We start from the raw sequence: 22,754 nt of genomic DNA, 5'->3' as shown, positions 1-22,754 counted from the left end.
CAACGTAACCCCTCTGCTCTACCCAGAGTGCTGCCAGGCAGACCTGGGCAGCATCACAGCACAGCAGATGACAGGAGTCATTACCAGCTACGTGCTCAACAGCACAAAGAGGGGCGGAAAACCAAGTTTCCCTCCAGAAGACAGCAGAGGAAGCTTAAACCTGTCTTCACTGCTAATGAGAAGAGGATACCTGATTGGGTTTTTATCATTATTGATAATTATTAACAGACGATAGCAGGGAACTGTCCAGACAATAGTGGGAAACTTCTGTTTTGATTATGATTCCTGTGGAAATGTTTGGGAGCCATACAATGATATTAACACTCCATAATGGAGGCAGATGTACACACAACGATGATGTGTATCCCATAGCTCTCTTCATACTATTACTGCCAGGAATACTCTCTTCCTAAGGAAAACTATGACTTGTAATCTACCTAGTCATCTTCCTCACTTGCTATAAAGTCCCCAGAACTTCACCTGATCAACCTCAGCTGAGTAGAATAACCTGTGTTTGACTAACTGGTTGTACCAGAAATCCCACCTGATCATTCAGGCACATCAGGTGAATCCATGAGCATCCATTGCACTGAGAAAACTACCACTTCCATGTCTGCTCCCTTCTCCTCCAACTCCCTCCTACCTGTCCTCCTCTGCATGCTGCCAATTCCTCCTCTCATCATCCATGCTCATTCTATCCCTAATGTAATTGCTTTCAAGGAATTTGATGAGTGTGGTGGGCAAATATAATAATTAGATGTGCACACACACAAAAATTCAGTGCTCTGGTACCAAAATCCAGAAGAGCGCTCCATTTCCCAGGCAGAAGAATTATCCCCCTGCTGTGTTCTAATCAACCAACCATCATCAAGACAATCACAATAATTTGCCTAAATTAGCCAATCCAGACACCCTGCAAACCACCGAATGTGCAGAGCTACAACAGAAATCATCAGAGTTGATTATTATACTAATAATCACGTTAAAAACCTAATGAGATGAGGAAATTGGAAGCTTGCTGGAGCAACTCTCTATTACCTCAACATGCTGGGAACTAATTATATAGACTGTAATTAAAACAAAAACAAACCCAAGCCCAGGCCCTGGCTAAGTTAATAGTTGGTCCAGTAATAAACGGGGTAGAACAGGGGCTGTAATAAAGACTGACACTCACAGGAGATCCTGGAGGGGCTCCACAAACTTTGCAACCACACTGCCCTCCTCCAGCATCAGAACTAGGAGCATCCCAACAGCCCATTGCTCTGAATGGCAGCGCAGGGAAAGCTGCCAGTGATGTCTCCTGTTATCCCTTCCCTCCTTTCTGACCACTGACACATGCTACATTCACTATTCACAGGCTTTCATTTTTCACTCCCAAATATCAATTCATTTCTCTAAAACTTCCTGGTTTTCAAATCTAACACCTGAACTTCCTTGCTTAAGATCCCAACACCTCTCCAAAGAGTCCTATCTCCTACATAAGCCATTGACTGATACATGTCTGTGCCTGTACTGTGGCAGCAGTTCCCATGTGGTGATACCCACATTTGTACAAACACTATTTATACTGGTTTGTAGGCCGGTTTTCCTCTCATGCAGCTTGCTAAACCACGTGTGTGGAGCACAGGAGGGAATTCTTGCACCTTCAAGACTCCTAATGATTTCCAGAGTTGTGAAACAGATACACAAGGGATAAAAATCTGACTGATACCTTACAATGCCACACTGAAAACAGGGTTAAAGTGGCCCTCACTGCCGCCCAAGCCCTGGGGAAAGAAGTAATCCTTAGCAGTAAGAGCATCAAACATTTGCCACCTCACAAAGCTATTATGAGAAGTCCAACAACTCACTTCAACTACCCCTCTGAGTTAAAGCCAGGGAGAAGATTAAAGAGACCACCACGCTATGCAAGAAATACAAGCATTTAAGTTGATTATTGCATTTTAGAATACAAAACACCACCAAACCAAACAAGCCCTTTATTAATGTGGCAGTCATGAGCTCAGCCAGGTATCAAGAGAGACTTGAGCACGTGAATGACCCTGCTGAGTGCAAAAGGCCTGTTCCTGTATTTGAAATGAGATGTTTAAATACTTCCCGTAACTCTGACACCAACGTTGGCATTAAATCATAGATCCCAGACTGGTTTGGGCTGGAAGGGACCTTAAAGCTCATCCAGTTCCGACCCCCGCCATGGGCAGGGACCCCTTCCACTAGAGCAGGTTGCTCCAAGCCCCGTCCAACCTGGACTGAGAACCAAAGGAGAAACCTGGAGTCATTTACGTGTCTCCCGGCCTCAGGTCAAGAATACCACCGTGGTTTAGGCCCTTTTTACTTACATGAAATCTCTGATCCACCTCATAGTTGACCTGTTTCCTGAAGTCCTTACAAACGAAACACACAAACACACGGAGACAAGGGGAAAAACAAAGCAGAAGAAAGCTACCAATTAGGATGAAAATTAAAATGAATTAATTCAAGAACACAAAGGCTGCAAGGATGGTTACAATTGTAAATTCATTTTCTTAAGCAAATTCATCAAAACCATTTGGAATTTTAGAGAACAGAACCAGTGAAGAAAGAACTAAATATAGTTAAATACAGCTTTTAATGGGGGGAAAACACACATGAAGTGTCAGAGCTATCATGAGCTAGAAAGCAAAGAGTGCTGAGCAGCACGGGAGATGTCAAAATACCTTTTGTGCTACCAGGAAAGTCAGCCTCCGAATCCCGTGTTCAATCAGGACTGATTTCTGTGAAAGGCAAGGATGGAAGCAGGTGAGTGGAGTAACAGAACCAGAACCAGTCAACAATACGTCAAAGTCTTCCTATGAGCTGGAAAAGCTCCACAGAAGCTCCTGCATCTTGCTGTGAGTTCCCAGTCTGCTTCAGCCTGCTCGCAGGTAGGATTTCTCATGTGATGACTGTCTGGCAGCACACACAGCAAATACATTAATTAAATCTGAAGAGGTAAGTAACCAAAGCACAGGAACACGGTATTCCAGCTGAGCCTCGCTAACAAGTACAGCAGAAGAGTCACAGCCAAGTCTTGCAGGAAACGCTCTTGTTCCTTTGCCAAAGGAAGTTGGCCTTTTTTGCAAGGATCACTTTGTGAAGGGAGCGCAGCACAGACATGGGAAATGAGGTTTAAAGGAGCTAACCCAGGGAAGGAGGTAGCACACACTTGACTATGGCACAACAAGCACACCGCCAACCCAGGCCAGACGTGTCAATATTGCAAAGATGGGAAGTGAAAGGCGTTATTTGTTTGGGAGGGGTTTCAAGTAGGTTAGAGAACATCCATTCTGGTTGCTTCTTCCTCACATTCCACTAAGCCACATTTCAAATGAGCGCTGCCGTCAGTATGTGCCACATCACTGCTCTTTTGAAGTGTTAAGATCTCATAATTCTGCTCCTAAAACTTTTGCCTTTCTCCTCCTTTTTCCAATTTAAAAGCAACAGCAAAGGGAAAAAAAAAAAAGAACAAAAAAGAAACAACTGAGGCAGAGCAGGGACAAAACAACCCCTTTCAGCACAGACTGAAATGTTTTACTAAGGTTAAGCCCTTTGAAAATGAGCATCAGTGACTATATTCATGGCAAGAGGAAGAAAATAACTTTAATAATGCCATGATTTAAAAAGCAAAAATTGTTATTGCTTTTAAAATTCCACAAGTGGCAGACAATAACAGCATAGCAACAGGATTCTGATTACATCGTAATAATGTGGGTCTCACAGCAAGTCCACAGCTATTACAGAGCGATTAGCCATCAGCACCTGGAGAAACTCCATTTACACTGACTGCCTCAATCTCCTCCACAAGTCATTTACAAGTATATGATCCTAATTTCTATTAAAAAAACCACACACAACATGCTGGGACTAGAAGATTATTTGGACAATTTGGATCAACCTATTTGATAGTTTAATGTGGTTTGGAATTTTTTTCCCCCTCTCTCTTTCCTTTTATCCCCTCCCATAAAATGCCTGGAGCATGATCAAGCAGATGAAAAGCAGAACTAGTTTTAATTTTGATATTTGGGTATATTGCTTGCTTAAAGAGACAGGGAACTGCTGAAGCCAAGTGGATTCCAGCCCCATTTTAGAAGCTACTCGCTCAGTCCTCCCACAGCGCTTGGAGGTACCACCGATGCAGCAGCATGGCCCATGCTTATGGAAGAGGCAAAGAACAGATCATATCAATTCCACCTTGAACCAGAAATATTCTACTAGATACTCCAGGATGCCAGCACCACGGAGAACAAACTTTAACTGCATTAAGACTATTGTAATACAGCAAATACAGGCCATTTTAAGGTCACTTCCCATGCCTTTAACAACTGTGTCACCAGGGAGAGGGATACAGGACATTCTTGCAGAGCATCTGAAGACAGATCAAGATTCATCTGATGCATTTAAAACCTTAAAGGTCTTTTACCCTATCAAAAATTAAAGGCAAGAAATCCTGACCTGATGGATTAGAACACACTGCAAAGAGAAACAATGGCCCAGAGGCTTCAGAAAGGTGCAGCTACATCCAAAGCAGCAGTAAGGCTTTAGATGGGATAAATTAAGGCTGTAACTGTTGCATTTATTTGTTTCCCAAAGCAAACAGAACCATCCTGCACAATGACACAGCTCCAGGGAGAGGATGAAGGTGACTCACCTTGCTTTGTGTGAACTCTCTGAACATGGCTGCCAGCCCATCATCATCCACGTCACTGTCTGTTTTAATAGCAACATTGAGAATGTGAATGGGCTCCTCACGGGCAGCCTGCAATTGAAAGAAAACATTCCCCATCAGTAAATAGTTACCAACTGGGAGCGCTCAAAAGAGGCTCCCTAAACACAACTCTAACACGCAGATGCCCATGGGGAAATGGCCTCAGCAGAACACGCTGTGCACCAAGGAAAACCATGAGGGAAATCCTTGACCAAGCAGCCTCACAAATGTGAAGTTTCACAGGGGTAAGAGTTAATGCCCACAACAGGAGCGTCACTTGGAGAATCCAGTTCTGATGGTCACATCTGACTTGGCTAACTCCAGTGTGGTACATTAGGATGCAGAAGGAATGCAGGGCCAGGTCCTCTCTTTACGAGACACAGCACAGGCAGGACATTAGAGGACCTTGGCATCAAGAGAGGTGATGAAATTAAGTGAATTCAAAGTGTAGGAGCAAAACAATGTGTGTTTTCAGATCTCCACCAAAATGCAATAATGTGGAAGCACTAATTACATTAGAGCTCTGAGAAATGACAAATTCAGCATTTAAGAGCCTGTGGTTAACTGTGAAAAACCAAGTATAAAAACGAAGTTATCCTTGGTGAGGTGAGGGGGAGGTAAAGAGAGATCTGGGGGCATTAAAGTTGGTGGTAATATTTTGGAACAAGGCTACAGTACTCACACACATCAAGATTAATGGATCAGTTTAAAACCAAGCCCTGTTCTGGACACAGACTGCATTCCCACAGAGTTTCCTGCTGTTGGGGGGCAGGACAGACCAGTGGAGCAGCTACCTGTGTCTCTAAGGGAAACTAGTCTGCTGTCACTAAGGATTATGAACCATCTGCTCCCTCTGCACCTGTACTCCACATCAATGCAAAAACTGAGCGGTTCCTCTCATCTTTTCCTCCTCAAAACAGTGCTGAGAGGTAGAACAGAGGGAGGAATCTGAATGTAACGTGACTAGGAAGAGTGTAAGGCACAAAATAAGTCAGACTCAAGGTAAAGGTAGTTGAATATGCAGTTCAATATCCCAACGCACTTAATTGTGGGTCTAAACTCTCAGTTACGCTGCTGTGGATCCTGTAATTGTGCTGATGTTAAAAGCTACAAACTAGAATTACATGGAAAGCAAGAGACTTCATTGTAGTTCTAGAACAGAGTCAGAAAATGGCCACCTACTTCGAATCACCTGCTGTGGAACAAGTAAACAAATCACACACGTAAATACATAAAGCTCTTAACTCCTGCTTCCAGCACTCGAACCAGTGAAAAGTATCTAGCCTGCAGTCACTGCGGCATTCCGCACGCCTTCTCTTTCCAGGCTGAGAGCAATCTCCAGAGAAAAAACTGCTGTACCTTGTCTTCATCATACAAGGAAGCATGGCCAGCTTCGGGGAAGGTTGGGCTCTGGGGAGGAGAGTCGCAGAAGCAACCCATCACTTCATCAAAGATTCTGAAATACACCAGAGAAGTATTAGTCAACACACTGCTGCAAGCCCACACAGCACTGAGAGCCACAAATCATGTTGCTAAAGCAGGGAGGGAGAGAAAAGAACTCCTTCCCTGTGCAGGACAAAGTCAGAAGATGAGGAGGCAATACCTCCTCCACGCCTCTAAACAAAGCAGAGCCTGGATCTTCTAACATTAATCAGAGATCTCACAGTTGCAGGTCCTCACGACCGCTAAAGGCTCTGCAGGGTGGGTTTTGCCTATGCCTACAAGACTGAAATCAGAAAGACCACATCCTCCCACCTATATACACGTGAACAAGAGCGTTAGAGGAAATCAGCACATCTACAAGTGATCTCCACTCAGCAGGGATTCAAGATGCTGATTCTTCTGGTTGCAAACTGCTCTTACAACAGTCTGAAGCTTTCTGTTGTCATCTCAAGGATCGAAACAAACTTCCACCTGAAATCCCAGAACTTCGCTAGCAAGCTCCAGCCCAGTTTAAACCTGACTCTAGATAAGACAAAGGTTTCCTCCAGTTCCATTTGGGCCCATCTAGGAAGGTGGGAACACACCCAACCCTCATCCTGCCCCACATACCTGACAAAATCCTCGAAGGTGCGGAAGGAGACCATGCCACCCATGCGCTGGCATGGTGGGGTGAAGGAGTTATCCAGCAGTACATCACTCACGCTGGCTACATGGACCATCCCGTAGTGATTGAGGTTGGAAGAGAAGGACATTCTAAACGGCAATTCAACAAGAGAACAGTTAGTACAGACAAGGGAGGGAAGAGCATCCCTGGATAAAGATCTGTGCATGTATGTTCTGGCTACTTGAAGCGTGGCTGTTTATCCAGTACAACTGCTGCATCATTTGTTAGCGTCTTCAGCAAGCCAGACCTGCAGTGCTGCCTCCAACGAAGCCCCTGCAGTGCTGGCATGACTTGGTGCCATTAATGCCCTTACCTGGACATTGTCCCAGTGTACAGGAATAGTTAAAGGAGTTAGGAAAGGATGTTATAACCTTTTAAAACCAGAACTTCTTAAGGAGTTTCTTGCATTGGCAGGTCAATTCTGGCTATGCAAAGCTGAAGGTGGTTTTCCTCCTGTATGCAGGTTCTGCTGTACAGGTGGAATGCTGAGATAAACAACAATAATTCTAAGCTTTGGTATTTTAAAGGTTTAGTAAGTTTTTACAAATTAAGTTCAAGTGTACCCATGCTATCTTTTTGCTTCCACAATTTTTCTGGCCATAGCATAATTTCTGCTCCTCAAATATAGTGTGGTACAGTGTCCTCCCTAAAGCCCTGTGCCAGAACTGGAGGGGTTTACAGTCTGACACTAGAATTGCCATTAAATAAAGTCCTATTACAGTGCCTTCCACTTTAACTGCTCACCAGATGCACTCCTCCAGCTAATTTAATCCATACTTTAAAAACATTGCAACTCCCCTTATTTATTTTGCTCAGGTTTGATTGCTAAAAGGTGGCAGCTGCTAAATACAAGCAGTTGGCCGCAGAACACAGAGCTCCAGACACTCACTACTGTCATACTCATGCCTGATGTCCACCGTTCAAGCACTGAGGTACGCCACAGCACACGCATCATTCATACAGGACCAATCCCTTACGTAAGTGAGGAGGACTGCAACACATTTACACAAGCTCAGAGGAAGGCACTGAGTAAGAGACTTCTATTTAAAGCAGAAGCAGCATTTAATGATTATCATTCCTTCCTGGCAGAGGGCAAGATCCTGAGTCTACTGAACATCACTCAGCTCTTACAAGAACTGGGGTTTGGTTCACTTTAATGATCATTTCTCATTTCTGAACATGACTACAGAGTCACCTTCATTCACTGAGGAACCCACTTCCAAAGCCCCCTGCAACACGATGAGACCCTCAAGCCTGCTCTGAAGAGAGAGGAACGCAGAACTGGCACACGGCAGGGCTCTGCAACACAGAACAGTGCACTCGTGCTCGCTTTGCTCTCCCCAGAGCTTAGGAAGACACTAACGGAGCTCAGCTTCTGTCCTCCCCAACTGGTGCCACAACAGGAGGCAGAAGGGGATGGGGACTGGAGACTGCTGACGCTGCTACTTACCAGCTTTACTAAGATTTCTTTCTCTCCACACACAGAAAACCACTGTGATCTGGTCCTAAGTACATTGTTAAAGGGTCTAAAACATCAGCAGTTTGATTAATAGCTCTCCATGCTTAAAGTCACCCTATGTTCCCGTAATTTATTTCTGATTAAGAGCCATGAGACCTTCTAAGCCCATTTTTACTATTTTTCCCTAAATAGGCTTGTAAGCAGCAATAAATAAAAGGTATTCACGTTTGGAAAGAGAAATATTTTTCAGGACATGCCTTGGTGTACATTTCTTACAACCAATACAAAAACTACCACAGAACAGTAACTAAACAAAGAGACAGCAGACATTTTTCATGTATTATTTAAAACAAGAAATACTTTTCAACTGAGACACAGGAGGAAAAATTAGCGTCCGAAACACAACAAAACATGCTGTCAGCTGTTGGAGATGTAGATTCATCTATGGTGGGAAGGAGGTGGAACAGCCTCAAAGCTAGTTATAAGGAACTAGGGTAGCAATAGGTATGTTATCGGGTAGGAGTGACTGCCTGGTTCCCTGTGACACCCTACCAGAGGGGCAACAGCTGGAATCCAGTTCCAAAAGGCAGACCCTACAAGCAGCATCCTGCTGGCAGTTTGCTGTGTATCGTACTGCAGACAAGCTGAGTGCCCTGGCAAATTTAGTGACAAAGGTTGCTGCATGCAAAGGGTTTTTTTAAAGGGGAAAGAAAAGCTGAAAACATGTTTTAGACAAAGGGAGAGGAAAAGGGAAGGAAAAAGAAGAGTCATGTTTGAAAGCTTCCCAAGTAAAAGTAAGGGCACTGAAACAAAACAAGTTAAAACATGAAGTATTAGGCTACTTCTTTCTAGTCTGTCTTTTCAAATGTTAAAAGATGACAAGTACCATACCTGTTTAGCGTGGGGATGTTCCCTCTGTAATCAAACAACCACAGTTAGTTACCAATTGGTTAGTGACAGCCATCATCAAGAACTAGCATCAAGCTGGTCCAGAGACCAGCAACAAGTTTACAGTTTTACTAACCCCAAATTTGCCAACCATCAGGAATGGGGCAGGATTCACTTTCCTGGACCATGAGAAGGCACCCACCACCTGACCTCGCCTGCAGGGCTGCCATGGGAAGGAGCACACATGCAGGTAACATACCCCAGGAAACCATGCAAGGTACCAGCATTTCTACAGCATCAGACCCACCTCAAGCTCTTTGCATGCACACAAGCAAGACCAGAGCAGGGAGTTTACACTCCCTGATGGAAGGACAAACAGCACAGATGCTAAAAGTGACCATATCACACAGGATGATTGCAGCAGGTTCAGGAAAACAAGGCAAATCCTCGTTGCCAAACCTCTCCACTAAGCAGCCATGCACTGGCTCCCCCAACAAGGCAGTAACAAAGCAAACACATGCACAAACACCATTTAACACGTGGCATTTTCAGCATTTCAAGGCCTTGAATACCCAGAACAAGCAGAACTTAAGGCCATTTATAAGAATATTTCATGTCAGTCCACCTCTTCTCGTATTTGCATGCAGACCAGGGCTTAGCAACGCTCGTGAGGCAGAAGAGAGTTGAGGGGCACATCTTCACATCAGCGTGTGTGAAGAACTGCTCATGCTACATTCACGAAAGCACGAGGCTGCATACTGCTCCATGCAAGATGTAAAAACAGCTATGATATGACATTCAAAACGGTAAAGACTAAGCTGAAACAAAACCGTGCATACGGATGCTTGTGCAAAGAGAACAGCAAACACAACAAGATGGAAAGTGAAGCTTCAGGAAGTGTGTAACTGGACATTCACCCTCCCCTTTCCTATAGAAACCTGTAGGAGATCAAACCACAGACTTTCTTAACATCCTTGTCCACAGGCAAGACCCCAAGTTAGTGGACATGAAGTTTCAGTACTCAATGACAGGGTATTCCCAGGTTAATGCTGCTAAACACCCCAACTGCACCCAGTCCTGTTCTCAAGCTGGTTTTGTCACAGCAGAGTCATAGTCACTGCAAGATTGTGTGTTTGGTGCATTACTGGTAGAGGCATGAAACGTTCCTGTGATCCCCTTAAGCCATGCAGGAGAAAGCACAAAATGACCTAAAGACCTATCTGTTCAAGGGTAAACAGTATTTAATGTTGTTTGGAGGCAGTGGGGAGAGACACTGAGCCTGTGGGTAGGACCAAAGGGGCCATGGGGCCTCGGGGTGGGGGTGTGAGACTTTCTTTCAGACTATTGTTTAGCTTGGCAAATAGTGGGAAAGCTGCATGTGATCTATTCCAGTTGGGAAAAACAGTCTGGAGAGGCCTGGCAGTCCCTACCCTGGGTACACTTGTGCAGTGCTCCCTGGAATGCTTTCAGAAACAGGCAGGAAAAGAGCCCCAGTGTAACAAATGTTCCTTTCCGTCTCAAAAAGGGCTTCTGTTGCCCTGCTCCAGGAACTCCAGCCGCTCAGTACAGAGCCGAAGAGACTATGGCAGGAATTGCAATGAGGAAAACAGAAAACCCAGTGGCTGGAGATGTCAGAATGGAACGGAGGAGTCTCCAAGCTGTGTACTGTGGGGCTGGCTCTCTATCTACAGGTCACGGTAGCTGCAGAGGGCTTCTCATAACAGGAGCTGCACTGTCACTTGTCACTGACACACGCTAAGAGGCAGAAGTTTGGTATCTGCAGTGCAAGCAGGCCTTGTGAAAGGGCATTACAGGTCACTGAGCTACTACATCCCTGCACCTCGACATAAAGCACCAGCTACCACCCAGGCTGCTCAGCCCTGCGCAACACCAAGGGGCTGGGAGCTGTGGAAAGGCACCATCCTCCACAGCCAACTCCATGTAGCCGGTCACAGGAGCAGAAACCTTCCCTCCACACCAGCCCCAGCCCTTCTCCCTGTCTCATTTGAACTCCCTTCTTGACCAGGGAAGCTGATCTCACCGGGCATCTGCTCCTCACCAACACACACTCTACTGTTACAATCCCTCCTTCTGCTCAAGCAAGTCAAAATCCCCTTGGCTGCCCCTGCACCCCCAGGATGAATGGGAATTTGTTTCCCCTTGTCCCTCCCTTTCTTTCTTTTATTTCTTTATTTTCCAGCAGGAGCACTCCCCTATGGAATGATGGCAAGGCATGCAAAGCACCGCTGGTGAGAGCAAGCTGTGAGAGCCAGTGCCAGCACCGGGCAAAGCTTTTGAAATGAGGCAGCAAAGCGGAATCAGCAGAGGTTGGCTGAATAACCCACTTGTAGTTATTAACAGCGGTACCACAGGAGAAAGAGCAATTCCACTGGCTCTGACCAGTGGCATTCCTCTTCTGTTTCTTCATTTCTGTAGAAGGAGCTAAACAGAAGGCTGTGAAACATGCCTCAAACCATACATTTTGATTGGGTTTTTTTCCTCTCCCTCTTTCTTCCCTCATTCTTGTGCTCCCTCTGTGATTCAGCCAAGCTGAAGCTGCTGCTCAAGTCCAATTTGCATAAAATTACCGCCGTTCCATTCAGTTTGCTGCCCCTTCAACAGCCCCTTCTTTGCTCTGCTGGAAGATTCTGCCCTTTCGGAAACAGGCAAGCCAAGGGAATGGCAACACATTACTGCTGCCTGCTGGCTAATTAACATCCAACCCTCAGCACGGAGCTGCAGGGATTTACAGGTGTCCTGGAAGCATTTCCCCCTCCCTCCCAACAGCAGCCGCTCTTTCCCAACAAGGAGAGGACCTCAGGCTACCTAATGATACACTGGAGTGGCACAGCCGGGTCTGCAGTGCGGGTAGAGCCCAGAGCAGCCACGGCTGGTTCAGTACCAGCATTCCAAGGACTGATGCAAGAGGCTGTTTTAGTCCTTTAGTCCCCAGAAAACACTCCTATTTTGTCAGAAATTCAAATCTTAGGAGCACATCATAGTAAAAAGAGTAGGAGGGAGCCTATAAATCTGCTCTAAGTGTCGTTTTCTTCTGTAAAAGCTCTGTTTGGAAACAGCAATAATTAACTTGGCTCTCAGCCTTCAAAATGGGTTTCTACCTATACGCTAAGGAAGAGGCTGACAAAAAAGAACAACCAAAATACTCCATAGATGATAAAACATCAAGAGACAGCAAAGGAGAGATCATGCACCACTCTTAAGCCTCGAAATCAGCAACATCAAAGTCCAAGTAGGGCATCAACAAACATCCACAAGCACAGGAAGAGGAGATACTGGGCAAAGCCAAGCACAAGATAGTTGAGACACTGATCATGTTAACTTCGGAAATGCAAAGAAACCAAAGACTAGACTTGAATTCCACCCTTGGAAGCATCACAGAGAGCAGGATGCAGTTCCAAGATTGGATTCAGCCTAAGTCAGCTGCAGTAAGGCATCTGCTTGTATGTCCATGTTTGTCAAGTTGTGTGCATTCCCAACTCTAAACACAACAAGGGTGAGCTGGCATCAGACAGCTTGTTACCAAGTTGCAAAGGTAAAGCTAAGCCAGTTATCAACACCTGAAGTCTTAATCTGCATAGTGGAAACCTTCCTTCACTTCCACCTTCCAATGGTACCTCCTGACTCGGGGATTCCCCAGGATATGTCAAGGCCAAGTGCGGCAGAGAGCGGTGGCATGTGGGACAAAAGGAAGGCGTGGGCTCAGAGCATGGATGGATTGGGAAAGTATGGCCAAGGCATCAGAGGGAGCAAAACAGGCTGGGTTCCACTTCAGTTTCCTCTGGGGCTCAGTGTATTCTGAAGGCATCACTGCCACACCTCAAAGTAGAGGTACAACCTCTAGGTCCCCTTGCCAGCAATTGTCTTGGCATCTGACAGAGGGAACAGAGTTACCTCTGAGTTCTTCCCTTCCAATCCTCCAGCACATCTGCTACTGGGGAAGGAGAGAGCAAGAGAATAGCTGAACAACCTGGTTGGAGGACACGATGAGCTGGAGACACGGAATGCTTCAGGAAGAACAGGGCAGCAGCAGCATTCTGCAGCAGGCTCCAAAAGCTGGCTACAGCAGACAATGTCCCAGTTTAATTTAAACCTTACAGCTTCAGACAGAAGAAAGGCTGTCCGAAAGCAGGAAAAGAGAGGGGGATTATTAGAAAAACCCCTTCTCCTGTTGAAAAAGCACTATTAATTCCCTCTCCTAGACACACAATGCTTCTTTGAACAGATTTTAAGCTAAGATTAGGCAAGCACTGTTTCATGCACTGAACACCTAAGAAAGGCCTTTCAGTGTCTGTCACCTGGCCTGCCATTCCCACAAAGGAAGCTGAACTCTCTAAACACCAGTCAATATTCTACCAGCTTCCCATCTCAGCAGGGCAGTTTGAACAAGAGGGAAGCAAAGAACAGCTCAGAACAGGGCTCATTTCTTTCTCCCATCTTTTCTCACCAGGACTCTAGATGACTGAAAGAGAAAGGTTATCCAAATGCAAGGGGCTTTGCACATCAGCGTTTGCCTGCAGTACCCTGCTGCAGCACGCAGCCATCAGCATCCTGTGGACACTCTCGTCTCGCCTCCTCCAGATGGGATTACTGCAACGCCCTCTACTTGGAGAGGGATGGCAAACTCCATTTACTGCAAAAGGCACCAGATGGTTACACTGTGCTCCTCATCTGCCTTGCACCGGGCAATAAGGATGCTGGGTTTGAGCTGGAAAGCCCTCTATGGTTTCAATTATAAGCAGTTTTTCTCCCTATGTCTTACCCTTGCAATTGGGATCAGTGGGGATTCTTACAATGGGATATTTTCTGTTAAACAAATAATTCCCAAAACAGTTTCTGCCCCCAAAACCCACCAGGAGCAGGCTGCATTTCTACGACTTTGTTAGCAGATTTCATAGTTTTTCTTTCCTCTCTAAAGCTTTCCTGTGAGTAGTTGATGGCAATGGTTCAGTGGCGAGAGATACAAAGCCTGAGTGGCCAGCTGTGATTAGTCAGATCAAAAGTAGTGAGTGTGACTGTTGCTGCTACAATTAAGTAAAGACATAGCTGGGTTAAATACTAAAGAATTTATACATAGTCACCATTACCAGTTTGCAGTTTTCTCTACATGAATATTTGCTCCAGTAACATTTGGGCCCTTGAGTGTTCACAGAAATCACACACAAAAGGGACCAGGGCTTAAAAATACCTGATAGAGTGCTGAAAACCACATGGCATCATACTAATGTGATGGAGCTTACTAACACCAGCTCCAATAGGGAAAGTTCTTTGGCTGACCAGGACCCAACCTCAAAGCCCCAAGGGACCTTTTGCTTGGTCAGCTGGGATACTTTGCCTTTTGGGTTTTCCCTTGGAATGCGTTTTTAGCTTTTCAGTCTAAAAGCTGGTGCTACAGAAGATACAGAAAAACAAACGATGGACATAGACCATGGTCAAAAACAACAAAGAAGACTTCGGCAAGACAATATCAGTTTTGAGATTTCTGTATCTTGGCCTTAGCACAAGGTCTGCCTTTATACCCAGCTTAAACCTCCACACACTAACTTAAGCCCCAGGTATCCTGCTCCCAGCTGTGCTTCAGCACCTGGGCACACAATAGCTGCACAAGCTGGTGCACACTGCAAAAAGCTGCATCAAGCAATAGGAGCCAAATTCATTGCTAACAGACCAAGGTGCAACTCCAAGGGACTGAACTCCAAGGGCTTGACTGTGCAAGCAGTGGCTTTGTCCCCAGGCCTGCTAGCCTCTGCGCAAGGACTGCAATGCGCTTTCAGTCAGCCATCAGCAGTGCTGATTGTTGAGAAGCAGAACTGAGCAGCAGAACATTGCCCCAGCGAATCCAACATAAAGGGGAGAGGAGATTTCAGGACAAAGCAGCAGTTCCCCAAGCAGGAAACAGCTCTCCTCTTCCAGCTGACCTTGTCCAATTAAGCTTGTGCACAGTAATAGAGCCGTGGGCAGCGCGGGCAAGGCCAGATAACCCCCAAGCAACAGAGGTAACTGAGACCAGCGGAGAGAAGAAATGGAGAAAGAGGTGGAGGGCTGGGGGGGAGCATTATAAAGAGATACTAAAAATAGTATGCAATTATTTACAAATATTCTAGAAATGTAGGAACCAGATGAGACCAAATGCATGTCCCATTTGTATCGGGAGTGGTTTGTGCTGCCTGTTGAGGACAGTCATTCATTTCTAGCAAACCAGATTCTGAAAACCATCTCATAAGATGTACTGATGGATTCTCAATGAAGCGAGACTGGACCCCATTGCCCAGCCCCACCAAAAATAAAAGGAGGAAAAAGATGTTTGGAAACAAAGGAGAAAACCAGCGCCGGTGCCCTCCAGCCAAACCAGCACAGACCAACAGTGGCACCCGGCGGCCACCAAGACTCACTGCGCCAGAAAGAGAACAGCGGCTAAAATACCCCCTGAGCTCCTGCTGCAAGTGAAAGAATACGGGAACTGACTCAGCTGACAAGGCTGAAGGGGTTCTGATAACCAAGGGGTTTGGGGTTTTGTGTTTAGTGGGGTTTTTAAATGATCTCAGCACACAGTAGGAGATGCGACCCTGCCTCTGTAAGATGGAGCAGCCAACAGTTGATGCTTTTGGTTGCAGACGTAAGAAATAACATCTGATAAACACTGGCTGAAAGCCACAGTATGTCAGCTCCAGCACTTCCATTTCAACCCATTCACACATGCATCTTGGGCTCCAAAAGAAGAAAAACACATGCTAGAAAAGGTTTCACCTTATCCAGTAAAGCCAGGTTTGAAAGTAGAGCCAATCCCAAACAGATACAAAGGGCTGGCAGGGGAGTGCTGCAGAAGGGACAGAGGATGTTTGACTGTTCTTTATTGTAATTCCAAGTAACTGATTATTCTGCCTGGAATTGTATCTTTTGGAAGGCTCAGGATTCAGCTAGAACTGAACTTCTAGAGGAAACTTCCTACAGAAGCTGCACTTCATCAGAAAATACATGAAAACTATCGTATGTAAATGAATCCAAACTGCAGAACCTATCCTCCACAGCTCCTGAGGTTTGAAATAGCTCAGGAGAAGGCTCTGGGTAATGCAGGGGTTTATCTTAAGTAGTTTGTGCTTATTTGAGGCACTGGGACTCTCCCTTTCTCCACCAATTTTGTTGCAAGCTTCCTTTGCTAAGATCAGATGTGGCCCTCCTAAACCTTCCGCTCCAAAGGCACCTGCAGACGTGATCTGACCTGTTTGGGTGGGAGGTGGGCAGCATGAACTGGAACTCCACCACACAAGTGTTGTCCTTCAGCTGGCGATGCTGGACACTGTTTAACTCATAGGCAATATACGCCCTTCGAACGTACACCTAGTTAGAGAGAAGTAGCATCAGCTTAGCCGGGGTAAGGAAGCAGAAAGAGACAAAGAGACAAATAATACACTAGAGACTTAAAAAATAGTAAAACCGAAGCAGATATCCCCAAACAATATCTAAATAGAACTCTAATTCACTAGAATTTAAAGTTATCCTTTGAGGAAGGCCAGTCTGGCAGGATGCAACCAACGACAGGGTAGAGGCTGACCACATTCTCTGACAGCAGCTTCATTTTCAACCCTTTCAACCATCTGATTCTTCAAGCAAAGAAGATAAGTGAATGAAGTTCCAGATTCAAGTTATTAATATTAACGCTGTTAAATGCCAGACTCCAAGTATGCTAGATTCCACGTAACCGGCAGCTCTCCTAATCTTGTGCTCAAAAAAAAACCCATAACAGAAAACAAAGAAAAATTAATGATATTTGGTTTTTTCAATGGCAACAGGCTTACCTCCAAAGCTGCCATTCTTACCACCTGGTTACTGTGGTAGAAAAAGTTGGGAAGCACATCAAAGATGGATGTCTCAGACAAAATGAGTTTCTAGAAGAGATCACATTAGGCATGAGCTTTAAGAGGGAACCGCCTGTCTTGCAAACAGGGTCAGGAAAAAAAAACAAACGCACCTCAAATGAAGCCTGACTAGTTCTGATTTCTGTGCTTTTCCTGTTGTACACCAAGGATTATGACCTTTTTATATTAAATCATGGAATTTCTCAAGTTGGAAGGACCCAGAAGGATCAAATCCAGCCCCCTGCTCCTGCTACCTAAAACTAAACCCATATGACTAAGAGCATCATCTGGACACTGACCTCCAACAGGCTTGGTGCCACGACTGCTTCCCTGGGCAGCCTGTTCCAGGGACCAACCACCCTCCCAGTGAAGAATCTTTCCCTCATGTCCAATCTGAACTTCCCCTGATGCAGATTCATCCCATTTCCTTGTGTCCTATTGCAGGTCCCCAGAAAGAGACCAGCACCTCTCCCTCTGCTGCCCTCCTCAAGGAGGTTGTAGACTGTGATGAGATCATTCTGATATCAGTGTAGGGATGGAAACAAAAATGAGAGGGAAGCTACAAACCAGAACAATACAATTTAAAGCCACAAGGACCTTGGTACTACAGGTGAGATTTAATACAAAACATGGAGATCAGAGAGGAGAAAGCAGGGAAACAAGGAGAGAAATGTGGTAGATACCTGCAGGTTCTCAATGCAGAACTGGTGTCCGTACATGTCAATAGCAGACAGGAAGATGGACTCCACCTGGTTGTGACGCAGCTCATAGGAGGGCAAGTGGGAAGCAATGAGAACCTGGTGAAGAGCACATACAGGGGATGTCAGCGGAAGGAGTGATGCTGAGCCATCAGCTGTTACCTCCAGAGCAGCACCAGCCTGCAGAGGCGGCTGGTTTCTCCTGTGAATTCTGTGGCACCTGGCTGATGCTGCAAACTCTCTCCCCTCCCCAGCCTCATTTGTGTATCTGCTCCGTTTGTATTATTGGCAATTCCCCATGGAGCAAAGGAACAGCTTCAATCAAGTTCCATCAGTGCATGTGATTTAGCACTGCAGAGCTGCAGTCCTGGGGATTGCCTGACCGGCTGTTAATTGGAAAGCAGAGCTGGCAGGCAGCAGCTGTGGGGAGCAGCACCAGAGCCTGCCTCTGCACAGGCACCAGGACACACTGGTGCCAGGTATTAAATGTGCCCAACATGAAGGATGCAGAGATAGGCAGGGGAAGCAGCTTGCAGGGGAAAATGAAGTGAAAGAGCAACATAAAGACATAGACAAGGACAGCAGCACCATCCCCAGCATGCTGCTGAGAAGTTCAATAACTGAATGGTTCAAGGACACAAACACAATCCTGAAGGAAACATAAAGTCACTGAGCAGCTTCAAACGCCCCGTTCGTTTTCAGTAGTCAAGCTCTGAAATAAAAGGAGTGATCCCCAAAGTGTCAGCTTCCCTGCTTTCAGAATAGAGATAGGGATTGTGGAGTGAGAGGAGTGGTCAGGCTATGGGGCTGGCATTACCATGAAATCATTGTGCCCTCTCATTCCTTCTTGCCTACAAACTAACTGCTAAAGAGGAAGCTCACAATAACATCCAAGTGGATATCTGGCATTCAGGTTATTATCTGTACTAGAATGTTGGAACTGCCAATATCAGGAGTTTTCCCCATTATTTTCAGATTAAAAGAGATTGCCAAAACACAACTCAAAGCCAAAAGAAACCTGCAAAAGACCAAAGTAATTCCTTGCAATAATTCCTTAGTGGTTGCACGGAACATGTAGCTCTTGTGTAGATTTCTCTCCGTGTTCTGTGCGCACCAATTCACAGTTGTAAGGCTGCTGATGAAAGCAGGTTCATGTCTTGGCTGTTCACTGCACAGCTGCCTCCACATTCCAGGCAGCCTGAGCTAGTCAGGTTCACAGATTATATAGGCAGAAGGAACCACAGCAACCACATATTTCAACTTCCTCTGTCACACAAACCATAGGCGACTCTCAACTGGCTCTCTGTCAAGAGCCAGACAAAACCTTTCGGATGAGGAGGGACAAAAGGAATGTAATCTGCACTTCAGATATTACAGTGGTTGGGAATCCACTGCAATCTTTGTTAGCCTGTCACAGCGATTCACCATCAGTTAATTCATTTCACTGTTAAAGCCACTCACAGTAATCTACTCGTCACATTTGCACAGTAATCAAACTAAACATCAAGAGATAGAGACTTTCCAAAAAGAGAGAGCTCCGAGCGGGAGCAGTCCCTATGGATTTGAGCAGCAACAGCACAGCCTGGCTCTCGCAGGGATCAGCTTGGATTCTGAACACGCTCCCTTACCTGCCGCGCTCGCAGGGCCACTTTGGCGTTGGTCGTCTTGCTGAGCTGGGTCAGCTCTGTCAGAATATTAATCAGCTCATCTGTCAAGGTGGGGTCACGGCCACAGAGCTGGTCCTAAACATAAAGAGAACTGAAAACGCTTAGAACAGAGGAAAACCATCTCCTGTCCTCCTGCAGAGGAGCTGAAACCTGCATTACACACGCACGTACTGGCCAGCGTCACCTCTGCAGGTCCCCATCTCAATCACTCTGTAATTCTGTGCTGACAAGGGTACAGGTATTGGGCTCTCAATACTTTTACACATATAAATAAAGCTACAGAGGAAAGACGAGACTCGCACTGTCACCCATTTTCTTATTTGTAGCATGTGCTGTGGCACGCAAACACATGAGAAATACTGACTTGTCACACAGACTGGGGTAAAACATTTTCCCATTACCCAATTTCAGTTCTGCACTAGAACTCCCCTCTAGCAGCAATGCAAAACCCGAAGAGCATTTAATCACAGTGAAATGCCTTTTGTTGCATGTAAGGATTAACAAAGCTTCACCATGAAAGGTGACCAAACAGAAGGCGTTTATCTGGCAGGAGAACCTCCTGAAATCCACTTCAAAACCACCTCAAAACCCCCCAAAACACCACAACTCCCCAGTCACACACTTGACATAGCTTCAGCAACACCAGAAATGGAAGATCCCGCCATTCCTCTAACAAGGCTACACAAAGCTAACTAAAACCATAATTCCCCTGAATAAACCCACAGTCTTTGACTCAACTGTGGCTCACTGGCCTGGGAGCCTCTTCCTCTCACTCCTAAAGCTGGAAACCTTCTAGGAGCCTTTAATCATAGAATCATAGAATAGTTAGGGTTGGAAAGCACCTTAAGATCATCCAGTTCCAACCCCCCTGCCATGGGCAGGGACACCTCCCACTAAACCATGCCACCCAAGGCCTCATCCAACCTGGCCTTGAACACTGCCAAGGATGGAGCATTCACAACCTCCCTGGGCAACCCATTCCAGTGCCTCACCACCCTCTCAGTAAAGAATTTCTTCCTTATATCCAATCTGAACTTCCCCTGTTTCAGTTTGAACCCGTTACCCCTTGTCCTGTCACTACAGTCCCTGATGAATAGTCCATCCCCAGCATTCTTGTAGGCCCCCTTCAGATATTGGAAGGCTGCTATGAGGTCTCCATGCAGCCTTCTCTTCTCCAGGCTGAACAGCCCCAACTTTCTCAGCCTATCTTCATATGCGAGGTGCTCCACTCCCTTGATCATCCCCGTGGCCCTCCTCTGGACTTGTTCCAGCACTTAACAGCTTTTCTCTTGGTAAATTAATCACAGGAGGAAAATGAGAGATGAAACTGGGATTTGCAAAAGGAAAGAATGCTGGTGTCTTTAAGAGATGTCAAAGACACAGAATCCAGAAAAGACCCTTTGAAGATCCAAGAAATAGAAAGGGGAAAAGGGAAACCTCTGTGCAGCAGGTTACACTGATAAGCCTGCCAGGGAAAACAAACTAAAAACCCAGAAGACAAATAATACAAGTCTCATAGACTGCCTAATGAATTACAGCTCATGCTACATGTGATTCCAAAAGTAAACAGCTACTATCTCTTACTAGATCGTTGCCCGCTACTAACCAGTCTTGGATCAGCAAACATTTCAACACATACAGGAAGGATGAAGTAGTTCCCATCCTGCTTTAAATGTGCTAGTTAAAAAAGGTGAAAGATGGCAGCATGACACTATTGCTAAACCATCCTCAGAGCCCCTTGCTCCTAATGGATTCCCAGGTATACATCAGTAACAGGATAAGCATGAAGGTATTTTGATATGACATTTGCCATTGGAGGACAAACTTAAACCATCCCACAAAAATAACTTGGCAACAAAATGCCACAGCCCACCAAGTGTCAGGGGATCTCTCCAGAGTGTTTTAAGCTCTTGCAAACTGGGATGTCGACCTTTATTTGAGTAGAAACCATAAAACCATCATAGAACAGTTTGGGTTGGAAGGGACCTTAAAGCTCATTCAGTTTCAACACCTCTGTCACAGGCAGGGACACCTTCCACTAGAGCAGCTTGCTCCAAGCCCCTATGTCCAACCTGGCTTGAACACTGCAAGGGATGGGGCAGCCACAGCTTCTCTGAGCACCCTGTGCCAGCGCCTCAGCACCCTCACAGGGAAGAGCTTCTTCCTAGTAATAATTCCTAGGCCAGGAATTGGGAAGTAACTGACAGTGGTTGGCAGAATGGCTGCTGAGGAAGGAAAAGGAAAAGGCTTTGACGTTTCTCTGCATTCCCTGTCTCCCAGCACACACCAACACGAAGACACAACACATCTCTGCCTCCAAGACACAGCATGCCCAGAGGTGAAAAACCAGACATAGCAAAGTTTCAGTCCTGTTTTAGGGAAAAGCAATCAGGATGCCAAGAGCAAACTGAAGCAGGGAGCTGGCACCACGCTGGCTCTGCCTGCACTGATTGGCAAAGGCAGCAGCAAAGCCTCAAACCAGCTCTTTGACAAGGCCTAACGCCTTCCCAGCACCCCCACGTAATTACACACTTGAGTGACTGGACTCTGAAGCAAATTGAAGGCCTGAGCTGCGAACAGCTGCCATTTTCTCTCTCCATCACGCCAGCATGATTACTTGAGAAATGAACAGCCCCGGCTCCAAGCTACTCCAGAATTCTCAGAGGAAATATGGCTCCGTGTTCAAATAATGAGATTCTTAAGGCAAGTGTTAGTTACAATCACACCGCACAGCAGAGAGGGAAAGAAAGGAAAAGAGGAGGACAAAAACAAGGAGGGGGAAATGAGAGGCAGAAAGAAAGAACTGGTCCTTCTACCTCACAGATTGGAATTGAAGAAACCCAGCCTCAGCCTAGCACAATGATGACTCTGTTTCTGCTTTGGAGAGCTATTTTGGGCATGGCTACTCTGGACAGATTTTCAGCAGTACCAGCCCACATTGTGCTTGTAAAATGAAATAGAAAAGGAGCGTGGAGAAGAGGGAGATAGTATTGAAATGAGCCTCTTACAAAGCAGGATACCTAGCTGCAGTCTGTCACAGCTAAATTCAGCCTGCCTTCAGGAAGGGGGCATTCATCCTGCTTCAAAGCGTTTTGTGGGACAAGGAGTTCTTGAGGCCTTTTATGAAATATGAAATGAAGGAGACAGGACTCAACTGGGTTTTAATTCTTTTTCCTGGGAATGTCATTTACTGGGAGTTTTACCCTTTAGTAGGACTCAAGTAGATGAAACTGAGAGTTTTCATGGAGTAACAAGCCAGAAGAAGAATTGAAGGTGATGGCAGGTGCTGGTATGAGGATTCATTTGTATTTCTAGGGTGGAATCTGTGTCTGTCCAAG

The 22,754-nt window shown here is 45.8% G+C and overlaps 1 protein-coding gene across 3 annotated transcripts in view; it reads right to left on the bottom strand.

The window, feature by feature from the left end:
• Window positions 1-22,754, bottom strand: part of ACACA (acetyl-CoA carboxylase alpha) — a gene marked incomplete at its 5' end in the record, with an annotated part of 100,579 nt that overhangs the window by 57,434 nt on the left and 20,391 nt on the right. The window contains 10 exons of one of the 3 annotated variants that reach the window (XM_080630174.1): window positions 2,340-2,384; window positions 2,697-2,753; window positions 4,667-4,774; window positions 6,083-6,179; window positions 6,776-6,919; window positions 9,181-9,204; window positions 16,415-16,533; window positions 16,992-17,081; window positions 17,735-17,848; window positions 19,378-19,491. In XM_080630174.1, coding sequence (XP_080486300.1) covers window positions 2,340-2,384; window positions 2,697-2,753; window positions 4,667-4,774; window positions 6,083-6,179; window positions 6,776-6,919; window positions 9,181-9,204; window positions 16,415-16,533; window positions 16,992-17,081; window positions 17,735-17,848; window positions 19,378-19,491 — 912 coding nt within the window. The remainder of the gene's footprint in view (window positions 1-2,339; window positions 2,385-2,696; window positions 2,754-4,666; window positions 4,775-6,082; window positions 6,180-6,775; window positions 6,920-9,180; window positions 9,205-16,414; window positions 16,534-16,991; window positions 17,082-17,734; window positions 17,849-19,377; window positions 19,492-22,754) is intronic. The other 2 variants (XM_080630175.1, XM_080630173.1) reach the window with 2 other exon arrangements.

Source organism: Psittacula echo (assembly GCF_963264785.1).
Source record: "Psittacula echo genome assembly, chromosome: 15".
NCBI classification, from domain to species: Eukaryota; Metazoa; Chordata; class Aves; order Psittaciformes; family Psittacidae; genus Psittacula; species Psittacula echo.
The sequence above is the reverse complement of the archived record's forward strand: the minus strand, read 5'-3'. Positions and strand labels throughout refer to the sequence as shown.